The following is a 13,013-nucleotide window of genomic DNA, read 5'->3' as shown; positions in this document are numbered from 1 at the left end:
CATGTCTTCTGATTCCGTCCTCTGTAGGTGCAGCGGAGACCATGATCTTATGGTACCGTTTCTCGGCACGCAAGTGTGGATAAAATCATTGAATTTCTCCATTATGGATGACTGGAGAGTATGGCATCTTGATGGCCAGGCTGCAGGGTTAAGTCATAATGATTCAGAGAAAAATGAAGAAAAAAAAGACTATCCAAATGGAGGGTGAGTAAGAGCTTCCCGATTGCCCAAAGGTGGCTGGACAATAAGCCTCTCTGACGTGTATGCATCTGCTGCTCAAATCATTCTATATGGGATGTTTGCCTGTCTCCACTCCACTTGCACAGTTGCTCTCAAGGATGGCCAGGGTATCCAAATCATTCTGCACATTTGCCTCTCTACTTATCTGTGAATGCCTCTAGGGCTCTAGGCTGTATCCAATTGAACAGTTGCAGTCAACGATGATCTGGCCGATGAAGTTTGTTATCATTTTTTATATATATTCCATTGCTCGTTACCGCCCTGTTTCACCTCCTAAATACTTGCGTGGGAGATAAGCGTGATGTTGCTCGCTAGAACACACCTTGAACTGAAACAACAGTCCGATTTTATGCATGATCGACTGATGAAATAACATACCCAAGGACCTCGACGAAAGAATTTGGGATACCTGATTTATCGAGGAAGTTCACCAGTAGGATCAATCTCCTACCAGAATATGGGGGAGAAAATGATTTATTTACTTGTATTTCGTAAGCATCAGTTACAAGTATGAACACTGTCTATAAACAACTAGAGATCCTACAACATATTCTCGAAGCTGCTCTATGTTTTCTTTTCAAAACTAGAATCCTGAGATCTGAAAGAATCTGAAGCTCCCGTCAATCCTTGTGTGAGACCACCCACAAAAAGATGTGCACAACGTTTGTCATCTTTCAAGTCCATAAACATTAGCCAAAATCAGTCTCACTACCAACAGAAGCCAAGCTTTTCGTTTTGTGCTGCATGAAACTCCATATGCTGAGGCCTAAAATTAGTTATCTCGAGATTCTTTCGGAAGTATCTCACGTCTCCATAACCTTACAGGTAATCTTCGACCTGCAAACAAGTAAACTCAGATTCTGCTAACTAAACAACTGCTGTACCATTGTGTTAGATCAATAAATTTATGAGAAATTGTGCTGTTACAGAGAACATACCTCGTGGGCTTCTCGAGAAGAATTTCAATACCTCATCAATCAAAATTACCTAACAATTAGATGAAATTAGTCTGCCAAATAGTTACAAAGGAAAAGATATTTGAACATAAAAATGGTCATGTTTTAACTAATTACACACTGCTAAAACAATGTTATAATGAAAACACAGGTCGCCACATAATTGAATGACAGAACAAGTCAAGGTAGAATCAGTACTAACAGGGAAGGATAGATAAAGAACAATTTTCCACTCATCCCACGATAATGGAGACACCTGCATAAGTAGATCACAGTTTATCAAGATTTACTTGAACATTAAGAACAGAGGACCACACAAGAATAAAGAAAGACGACTCACTGAGAAAAGAGCTGATAGTGGTTCAATGTACAGGACTGCTATGTGAAGAAGCATTGTCAGAATAATCGACCCAACAAGCCACAGGTTGCTCCATGGACGAATAACACTGAATGCGAATGAAGCTACATTAGTACAAAAGTATTTATGCACGTACCACAACCTTTTCAGAGACACCTGTTATTTTCAAGTTCACAGAAATGGGAGGGCACAGACAAAACAAGCAGTTGGCCTTGTGCCTGAATACATCAAAAAGCTACTTTGAAGAATGTCTACTTGTAACATCATAATGTAGATATAAAAAAATGATATACATAGCTACAGATTCCACATTGTTGCTCACATCACTTATCCCAATTTTCAAATATAGACCATAAAAATTCCCTTTAGATTCAGCAGAAATATCATATATGCACAATCCATGTCCCAAATTTTACACTGTGCTTCATGGGCTATTGTAGAAAACACTATTTGAGGACAATGATTGTGCAAATACTTTAGATTTATTTGATGTTTTAATGGAGATATATGGGAATCATGGGAATCACCTTTCACAAATGAAAAGAATAAATATTGATGGTCCTTTGGAAGTCAATCAAAAGAAGAACAATGCACAAACACAAATCATGATGCAAGCGGACAACCTATTCCATTATGGCCAGATATCACTCCAGCGAAAAATAACTTTTAAAATTCTGGCTATTAATATTTTTAAGAACACTTTGACTAAACATACAAAATTGAAGTGCATAGATTTGTCTCGAAAAGGTAATATTATAATCTTACTAGGTTTAATAAATTATCACAACAGAAATTTAGTGGTCAAAGTAGCATTTTGGAGACTGTCAGTGCGCAAAACATCACTTATTTGTGATTGAAGGCGGTATAAGTTATATAATAATGAAAACCCAAGGCTCAGAATAGTGACAGTAAATGATGGACAAGAGCACTTACAGCAGAGATTGGTTTTCACTTAGGTTATTCAAGGCATTAAACATCTCAACAACAACAAGCACAGTCATTGAAACAGTCGATGGATGACGATCCTCAAAGATGCTGCAAGGATACGAAGTTTGCCTTGTTGAACATGAATCAAAATTGACCTGCAATAGTTAAATGAAGAAGTTCGGAGTGTACAGAATCAGTAACGCATAAATAAGGGTCACAGCATTCAGAAGGAGTATAAAAGAGGGAAATTAGACCGTAAACTCATTCGGCCAACATGCAGAACAAAAGGTACCATACAAAGATCAATCAACATTCACATGATTGAGCTATGTAACCATGCAGGTTAACTGTAATTCAGTGGTACTGCAAGGGTAAAAATCCTAGCAACAACCATACCAGTGTGAAAGCATGTTCCAGTTGTTAAGTGGGATTTTCCCTGTAATTGATTTTTTTTTTAAGAAGTCCCTGGGTAGAGCCAAACAACCATCAACTGATATCTCATTATTTGCCTACAAATAGCAAGGCCCAATAAAGGGCTTTCCTTTGTATAAGCTCCTCACTGGGCTAAGGTTATGATCCTACCATGAATTAGAATCTGAATTTACTCTGATAATCGCATACATATCTATTATCTGATCATATGAGAAATTACTTCTGCAGTGCTGACTGCTGAATTGACTCCAAGAAAGTATTTTGGAGAATTCAATACGAGTGACTCCTGAGAATCTTCATCTCAAACTAATTTGAGTTCCTAGTTTCTATTATAATAAAAAAAGGAAAAAGTCTATTTTTGACCACTCAACACTTCAATTTGTCTAATTTTCACCCTCAACTTTGAAACCATCTAAGTCTGGCATCCCAACTATCAAAACCGGTTCACTTTATACCCTCAACCATTTCCAAGTGGTTTTCGTATGACGTGGCAACAGTTTTGGTCACGACATGTCCCAACCCCACATGTCATGCCCCTCCACCTTCCTCTCTTCTGGCCAACCAGACTAGCGCTAGTGTGCTCGTCCAATCTTCTCCGCCGCAATCCCAGCCCTCTGACCTTGTCTCCTCTTGGCGTGCCTCCTAGGGATGGCAATTTATCCCGATTATCCGTTTACACGCGGGTAAATACCCGAATAGGGTAGGGTATGGGTAGCAAATGATACCCACAGGTATGTTCGTGAGTAAAAAATATTACCGGAAGGGTAAACGGGTACAGGTGTAGGTAAGGCATACCCATACCCGTGAAACCCGTATACCCGTCATATAAATATCTCACCTTCAAACCCTAACATTCTACATCATATAAATACCCCGCTTCGGCCCACCCCGCCATGCCGCCGCCGCCCCACATCGCACCACCCTGGCCCGCCCCGTCTCGCCGCTGCCGCCCCACCCCACCGCCACCACGCCGCCCTGTCACGCCACGTCGTCGCGCCGCCCCACGGGTAAACAGGTATACCTGTGGGTAACGGGTTTGGGACCGGCTCTTCACCCGTGGGTGTTCGTGAGTATACCCGTGGGTGGGTAAAAAACCGACAGGTACGGGTATGAATGAGCACTACCCATACCCACTGTACTCGATTGCCATCCCTAGTGCCACCGTGCCATGGCCACACTCCACCACAACCACCTGCTCCTCCTCCCCTCGCTTCTTCCTGCCTAGGAGGTTGTCTGTTATATATATATGCTCCTGAGAGTATGTACTCCCTACCACAAACCATGCATGCGCCCACTCCCTACCACGGATGGATGAACAGAATGCATGCATGCGCCCATGAATGCATGTATGTGCATTAGTTACAGCACAGTTGCGTGCATGCAACTTTGATCAGCCACAAACCATGCGCCCACTGATGCATGCATGCCGGCTTGGATACCTAATAAATAGGTGCATATATATATATATATATATATATATATATATATATATATATATATATATATATATATATATATCGAGTCTATTCTGCGTCTAGACGCATTATAGTTCACTGTTGCGCCACCCACAAGTTACAACTCAAAAAACTGTCAGTTACGACTAAGAAAATAGTCTGTTACGATCAAAACTATACTGACTTATCTTGTGGATAGTTACGATCATAACTATATTGATCTATCTTGTGGATAGTTACGGTCACAACTATACTGCCCTATCTGTCAGTTACGACTAAAAAAATAGTCAATTACGACAGCACATATAGTTGAGTTACGGTCACAACTATATGGATCGCAACTGACATATCTTGTAAATCGTAACTATATTGTTTTGGGATCATAATTGAGGTGTAAGCAGAGGTGAACAAGTTACAATCACATGACAAAAAGTACATAATTATGACTGGAGAAGATACCGAGTTACGGCCATATTTATTTGTACTAACTGACATATCTTGTGGATCACACATATACTGTTTTTTAGATCGTAACTGATATATATATATATATATCCTCATGCCCAACCCAACCCCATGCCCGCCGAGACTCGTGCACACCCGCCCATCCAAAGAAAAGAAAAAACTTGCACACGCTGACCCACTAGCTCGCACACGGCCCATGTGTCAGACACAATTGCAGCAACTGACCAAGAGCATGTATATAACGATGCACGACCCGCTAGCTCATACACGCAAACCAAGAGCCTATCTCCACGCGCGCCTGACGCAACTGTAGCAACAAAAAATATAAAAAATGGTCTGCGACCGAACTGCAACAACGAAAAAAAATTTGACTCTTGACTCCGACTGATGCATGTATTTGATACATGGGCCTTTTTGGTCAGTGGATATTCTTTAGGATGATGGTCGTGAGGTGTTAGTAGTTTTTGTTTAGTAGTGTCAGCAGTTGTCAGTAGTTATGTTCAGTAGCTGTTAGTAGTTATTAAGTAGTTTCAAGTCATAAAAAAATTGTTCAGTAATTCCAAGGCATAGAAAAATTGTTCAGTAGTATCAATAGTTCAATATTCAGTAGTTTCAAGGCATAGTAAAATTGTTCGGTAGTTTGTATCAGTAGTGTTAGTATATATCATTAATTGCAAGTAGTATTAGTAGTTTGTTCAGTAGTGTCAGTAGTTTCAAAATCATAGTAAATTTGTTCAGTAGGTATGTTCAGTAGTTTACTTTAGTAGTTTCAAGTCATAGAAAACCAGTAGTATCGGTAGTATTCAGTAGTTCCAAGTCATAATAAAATTTATTCAGTAGTTTGTGTATATAGTATCAATAGTTTGTTCAATAGTGTCGGTTGTTTTGATTCAGTAGTTATTGTTCAGCAATGTCAGTAGTTGTTAGTAATTCCAAAGTTAGTAAATTTGTTCAGTAGTGCTAGTAGTTTAGTTCAGTAGTTGTCAGTAGTTGCTCAGGCCAGTTTCCAGCTCATTCAAGTTGATAGCTTGCAGGTTGCATGTACTGTGAAGGCAAGCAAGTTCTGCAAATTTTGTCTTTGCAGATTAGGTTTGGGAAATAGTAAGATGATAAGATGTGGCCACTCTTTTCTAAGTTTCCGGTACTTAAATTCTAAATCACGTGGTTAGCACTTGCAATGACTATCTGCATTGGAGTACTAGTCATAAACTTCTCATTTGAAAATTCTAGAAATGCTCCTGCATAAATTTTTTTGCTTCTTCAGAGTTCAGAGCAATAGTTCCCAAGCACTCCGTGAGGCTGACAGAAGGTCCCACCTGTCAGTGTTGAGGTTGTTGAGTTGAGTGGTTGTTTTGGTGGGCGTAGCGAGGGGCTCCCGCGGGGTTGCTTCCTCTGCAACAGGTGCATGCACTGGCAGGTGATCGGGCGCCTGGAAACTAGTGGTTGTGTGGAGCGGCGTATGGACAGTGTCCACGAGCGGATGTCGTGAGCAGTGCCAACGGAAGGGGATGAGCGGCATGGCGATTTTGCGAGGCCTTGTCAGGGCGGTGCGCGAGATGCGTGCGCCGCTGCTGCCCGCGTGGCGTGGACCCGAAACCAAAAGGCAAAGCTACGGTGAACACTCCAGATGGCCGTTGAGCACGCAGACTTGACGAAAAAGTAGCAGCACAAGCCGCGAAACGGAAATCCGTAAGGCTTCACCTGGGTGTAGAATATATTGCTGGTCATAGGGATGTCAATGGGGGACCTGATCCCCCATTCCCGTGAGGAATTCCCCTATTAGGGGACGGTGATGGGGAGATTTCGTCCCCCGCGAACTCATATGGGGACAGGGACGGGAAGACGCTCTCTGTCCCCGCTCCCCGTTATATCCCCGATATTATATATATATATACATTTTTCTTAGTATATAAATATACAAACATTACATTACATAGAATAAATAATAAATTATTCTTATTCTTTTTTGTCTAACCTACGATATTTAATCAATCTTGTATTAATTACCCTCATATGCATCAATAAATTACTTATTTATACAACATACACATTGTTAATATATAGAAATAATCAAATATAATTCAATTTTACCTCCTCATTGGGGACCCGATCCCCGCAAAATTCCTCATGGGGATAGGGATGGGGAAGCATTGCTCGGCGGGGATCGGCCCCGTTGCCATCCCTAACTGGTCGAGACACCCTTAGTATTTCTTTTAACGTTCCTTTTGTTGCTCATGTTCCCCAACTCACCATGCATCTCATATTAGCTGGTCAGCTTACTGACCATGGTTGTTGTGTTATTCTAGATTTTAACCCTTGCTGTATTCAGGATCGTCGCACGGGTGCTCTGGTTGGTACTAACCCCCGACGCCATGATTCTCAACGTCTATGGGAGCTTGACTGACTTCGTCTTCCTTCCACTGCCGTCATTAGTATTTCTACTTCCTCGACTATTGGCTCCTTTCAGCAATGGCATTGTCTTGGTCATGTTTGTGGGTCGCATCTATTTTCATTAATTCGTTGTGGTCTTTTAGAGTATGTCTCAAAAGATGCGTCTTTAGATTGTCAGGGTTGAAAGTTTGGTAAACAGTTTCAACTTATTTATCCTCATAGTGAGTTAGTGTCACAACTTCCTTTTGATAACGTCCTTTTGATATTGTTCACTCAGATGTTTAGGGTCTGGCTCCATACGTTTCGAAAGAGGTCATAGCTATTATATTATCTTTATAGATGATTTCTCTTGTCACACTTGGATTTATTTCATGTCTTCCGTAGCAAGGTATCATCTATATATGACCCCTTTGCCACTATGATTTGCACTAAGTTTGACACTCCCATTCGTGTCTTTCGTGTTGATTCTACCAGCGAATTTCTTTCTTGGCACCTTCATTCTTTTCTTGCTAAACAGGATACGTTGTCTTAGTTCTCCTGTCCTAGAGCTCATGCTTAGAATGTCGTTGCTAAGCATAAGTATCGTCATCTTCTTGAGACAGCTCGCGCGCTTATGATTGCCTCCTATGTCCCCTCATTTTTAGGCTAAGACGGTCTCCACTGTCACATATTTGGTCAACATCCAACCCTCTTCTGCTCTCAAGAGTAGAATTTCTTTTGAACGTCTATGTGGACACCTTCTTAAGTACCCTTCGTCTCATTGGTTGTGTTTGTTACATTCTTCTCGCTCCCCCCCCCCCTGAACGTACTAAACTGACTGCTCAATCTATTGAGTGTCTTTCTTGGCTACAATGCTGAGGATAAGAGTTATTGGTGTTGGAATCTTGTTGCTCGTCGGATGTGTATTTCTCGGGATGTTACTTTTGATAGTCTCCTCCCTTCTATCCTCGTACCTCTCTTTCCACTTCTTTAGTTTCCTTAGTCGAGCCACTGTCTTTTCTCACCTTTCCTGCCACACCCATCATTGTTTCTTCTTCTCTTCCCCGAGCACCGTTGGCGCCTTCTACTGTTGTGCCTTCTTCGGTGTTCCACACCTTTGGCCCCCCGCTACACTTGTTGTATTCGTCCTACCTTACATCATGTTGTGCCGCTTTCTGATGAGCCATCTCCTTCCGACGATTCAATTCCTCCATCCTCTCCTCGTTATTCTCTTTCGTGATCGCCATTCGATTCAACCTCCTGATTGTTATGACTTTGTTGGTATTGTTCCTACCAAGCTGACTTCTTATCGTGATGTTCATCAGGAATGACAGCATGCGATGGCAGAGAAGTTTGCTACTCTTTAGCGCACCCACACGTGGGATCTTGTTCCTCTTCCCCCACGTGTTTGTCCTATCACTTGCAAGTGGGTCTATAAGGTTAAGACCCACTTTGATGGTTCTCTTGAGCGTTACTCCCTCCGTCCCACTTCGTTAGGCGCGTTTCCCTCCAGCGCAGAGACCAAGAGCCCAGCGTCGCATCGCCTCACCCCTCTATAAATCTCTCATTCGGATGCAAGTCTCCTGCATGGCCGCCATACAATAAATTGCCTGCATGCATGGCCGCGCGCAATATGGGACTCGCCTGCATGCATCTTGTTTTTCCCTCGCCTGCATGCATCTTCGCTTTCCCTCGCCTGCGCAAAGCTCCCCGCGCACCCTCGCCTGCATGCCCGCGCGCCTCCAAGCCTGCATGCTCACGCGCCCCCGCCTCCAAGCTTGCATGTCCTCTCGTTTCGCCGCCGTGTCCTTTCATTTTGCTTTTGCCTCCAACCTTCTTTCGTGTTCCCTCACAACACTCCTCTCCTTTCGCCTGTGCAAATTTGGCCGCGCGCCCTGCGCCCTCATCTGCACAAATTTGGCCACGCGCCCAGTACCCTCGCCTACGCAAATTTGGAGCCAAGATTTGACGGAGCGAGGCGTAGCCCCTTCGTTTTGCCTCCAAGGTCCTTTCATTTTCCCTCGCCTGCATACCCTCTCCTGCCCAAATTTGGAGCCAAGTCTTCTTCTTCCTATAAATACGCGAAGTCATGGCTAGCAAATCGTCAAGAGATTCCTCTTCCTTGCTCTCCTCTTTCAATCCTCCATTAGTATGCTCTGGAAGAAATGGCCGGGATAATCCATGGTTTTGAGCTTGATCTGAACCAGCGATCCCTGGTTTGGGTCCAGACCTCAACCAACCCATCCATGAGTTTGATCTCAACAAACCAATCTAGCCCGACGGGGTAATCCATGGTTGGGATGAGATCAACGGAGTTTTCGGCCTTAATGACCCACTTTTATGTGACCTAAGACTTGCCAACTGATGATAGTGGTGACAGCCATGCTGATCATACAAATGGTGAGTCAGATAGCCATGCATGCAGATCATACAGATTTTGATTGATTACGTATACTGATTTTGATTGATTATCTTTATGGTACAGATGTGGATGGCAATGGTCGTACAAGAAGGATTTTCCTAACTGATGACGAGCGTAGAGCCATATGGGCTATGCTTTTGGAGAGGACTACTCCTGCCATGTTGAATCATGGAGTGACAAAATCCGTAGCCCGTGATACCGGTGTGCCTCTTAGGGTTGTGCAGCGTATATGGCGTGCTGGTAAGCTTGGTGGGGGTGTGCACAATATTAGCAATAAGAGGGCCAAGAATTGTGGACGTAAACGAATAAACGTTGACCCACAAGCCATTCGAGATGTGCCGCTAAGAAATCGCACAACTCTCAGAGATCTAGCACACGCTTTGAGTACCTCCAAGAGCACGTTGTTCAGACAGCTCAAAGAATGTGAAATCAAGAGGCATACCAATGACATCAAATTCACTTTGACCGATGAAAATAAGGTTGCCCGTGTACGGTTTTGCTTATCTATGCTCCATAGCCAAAGCATTCCTCATGCGCCCATATTTAGAGATTTGTACAACATGGTGTACATTGATGAGAAATGGTTTATAGGACTAGGAAATGCCAGAATTATTACCTGGCCATTGATGAAGATAAACTAGAGAGAACGGCTAAAAACAAGAATTTTATTGAGAAAGTCATGTTTCTAGCGGCTATTGCTAGACCTAGGTTTGATGATCAAGGCAATGAGACATTCTCTGGTAAAATAGGCATATTTCCTTTCACGTTTACAGAGCCGGCAAAAAGGAGACGTGTAAATAGGCCAGCGGGTACGTTGATCACAAAAGCAATGACATCTGTGACTAAGGAAGTTAGCAGATCCTTTCTTATTGAAGAGGTTCTACCTGCAATCAAACAAAAATGGCCTGCACATGAGGTAGGAAGCACTATCTATATTCAGCAGGACAATGCAAAGACACACATTTCCGTTGATGATGAAGATTTCTGTAGAGTGGCAACTGAAGATGGCTTCAATATTCGTTTAATTTGCCAGCCTCCTAATTCTCCAGATCTCAACGTATTGGACCTTGGTTTTTTTGCAACCATTCAGTCGTTGTTCCAAAAATCATCTCCAAATAATGTTGAAGATATCGTCAACAAGGTTATGCAAGCATACGAAGAATACCCAACAGAAAGGTCTAATCATGTGTTTCTTACTTAGCAGTCATGCATGAGGGAGATTTTGAAGCATAAAGGCGGCCAACATTACGCTATTCCGCACATGAAGAAGCAAACCTTGGAAAGGATTGGCGAGCTACCGAGAACGTTACAGTGTGATCCATATATTGTTAGGGAAGCCTTAGAGTTTCTTAATGATTAGCCGTGAAGTGTAATCCTGCGTCATTTTCTTTTCAATAGCTGCAAATACCCCACTGTTCATCTTCTTGCCGTGCCTTGTTTCGTCACAGGCAAGCCAACAAAGTCTAATTGTGAAAGCGTTTTGCAAAGCGTTTATAGCTACAAAACGAGTTTGCAAACAATTTACAAAGGGAGCCGTGCATTGTTTTGCAAGCGGGGAGGATGACACCGGCGAACTAGCAAAGTCGCAGCTCGTTTCTTTGCTGTGTCGAACGAGTTTGCTGCGTATCCGTCTCCCTCGCCGTCGAACGAGTGCGTCGAACGAGTCCGCGGCGTATTCGTGCGTCGAACGAGTCCGCGGCGTATTCGTCTCCCTCGCTGTCGAACGAGTCCGTCGAGTCCGGCGATTCGCACGAACCAGTTCGTCGCTATGAGTTCTCGCCTCATAGTATTCTCTCGCCTGCCGCATGCAAAAGCTTGCATGGCCACATGCAATAACGTGTGCTGGCCTAATTAATGCACGTGTGCAATCAAAGAGTTAGCCCAGTCACGCCTAACAAAATGGGACAAAATCAAAACTCAATCGGCGCCTAACAAAGTGGGACGGAGGGAGTACCAAGGCTCGTCTTATCGCCCATGGTTTCCAGTGGGAGCGTGGTCGTGACTGTGATGAGACTTTTGCTCCGATGACCCACATGACCACAATGCGCACTCTTCTTGATGTTGCTTCTGTGTATCAATGGTCTATCTCCCAGCTTGATGTCAAGAATGCTTTTTTTTAATGATGAGTTGCGTGAGGAGGTCTACATGCACCCACCGATAGTTCTATGAGCAATTTGTCTCATATCGGTCATTTTCGTTACTTTCTTGGGATTGAGATTTCTTCTACTTATGTGAGTTTCTTTAGGATCCACTTGCTCGTGCTTCTCTTACTAATGAGTGCATTGTTGAGACTTCCCATGGAGCCTAACCTTCATCTTCGGTCCACTGATGGTGAGCCTCTTACGGATCCCACCCACTATCGTCATCTAGTTGCGAGTCTTATTTACCTTGGTGTTACTCGTCCTGACATTTCTTATGCAGTACACATTCTCAGCTAGTTCGTTTATGCTCCCGCTTAGCTCCACTATAGTCATCTCCAGCGTGTCTTACGCTATCTTTGTGGAATTATCTCTCGTCATCTATTCGTTTCACGTTCTAGCTCTTTACAGCTTCATGCTTATTTTGACGCTACTTGGGCTAATGATCCTTTTGATCGCCGGTCTTTTTCTGCCTACTGTGTTTTCCTTGGTGGTTCTCTTATTGCTTGGAAGACTAAAAAGCATAATGTGGTTTCTCGTTCTAGTGCAAAGGCTGAGTTGTGAGCCATGGCACTGTTGACAACGAAGCTTGGTTGGCTACGGTGGTTACTTGAGGATTTTATTGTTTTGTCTCCTGCACCCCCTCTTTACTCAGACAGTATAGATGCTATTAGTATTGCTCGAGATCCGATGAAGCATGAGCTCACCAAGCATATTGGTATTGATGCTTGTTACACACGAACACAAGATGAGGTGATTGTTCTTTAGAATGTTCCTTTAGAGTTTTAGATGACTGATTTCTTCTCGAAAGCACAAAATACAGCTCAACACAGGTTTTATCTCTCAAAACTCAACGTGGCTGATCCCCCATGAGGTGTTAGATATATATGTAATATCCTCGTGTTATAAAGGGTTCTTTGCGTATTGTGTCACCTATACATGTATATACTAGCCCAATGCCTCAGAGAATACAAGTTGTTATTCATAACACCGCCAAGGCCCCATCGGATCCGACCAGTGCGCCAGCCTTGCCGACATCGGTCTGGTACACCCACCCGCCGATGTGTACCTCCATGGTCGGCCGCGGTCAGGCTAGTGCTCCTGCGTCGCATCCGATGAGTACTCGTCGTACGTTTCCCCACACCACTTCCATGTGCGCCGCCAAGGCTCATACCCATCCCCATTGAAGGGTACCACCTCCCTGACAACCACGAGCTAGTGAGGCGTCACGCTATACTCGCGACAACCTCT

The 13,013-nt window shown here is 43.4% G+C and overlaps 1 protein-coding gene across 1 annotated transcript in view; it reads right to left on the bottom strand.

The window, feature by feature from the left end:
* Positions 1-676: 676 nt before the first annotated feature.
* The window catches only part of LOC133915522 (calcium-transporting ATPase 3, endoplasmic reticulum-type), a 32,063-nt gene continuing 19,726 nt past the window's right edge, over positions 677-13,013 (bottom strand). The window contains exons 30-34 of the mRNA XM_062358710.1: positions 2,488-2,636; positions 1,537-1,642; positions 1,399-1,452; positions 1,179-1,227; positions 677-1,077 (exon numbers count right to left, since the gene is read on the bottom strand). Of these exons, the coding sequence (XP_062214694.1) occupies positions 1,013-1,077; positions 1,179-1,227; positions 1,399-1,452; positions 1,537-1,642; positions 2,488-2,636 (423 nt within the window). The 3' untranslated portion in view covers positions 677-1,012. The remainder of the gene's footprint in view (positions 1,078-1,178; positions 1,228-1,398; positions 1,453-1,536; positions 1,643-2,487; positions 2,637-13,013) is intronic.

This window comes from Phragmites australis, chromosome 4, assembly GCF_958298935.1.
Source record: "Phragmites australis chromosome 4, lpPhrAust1.1, whole genome shotgun sequence".
In the NCBI taxonomy this organism is placed as follows: domain Eukaryota; kingdom Viridiplantae; phylum Streptophyta; class Magnoliopsida; order Poales; family Poaceae; genus Phragmites; species Phragmites australis.
The sequence above is the reverse complement of the archived record's forward strand: the minus strand, read 5'-3'. Positions and strand labels throughout refer to the sequence as shown.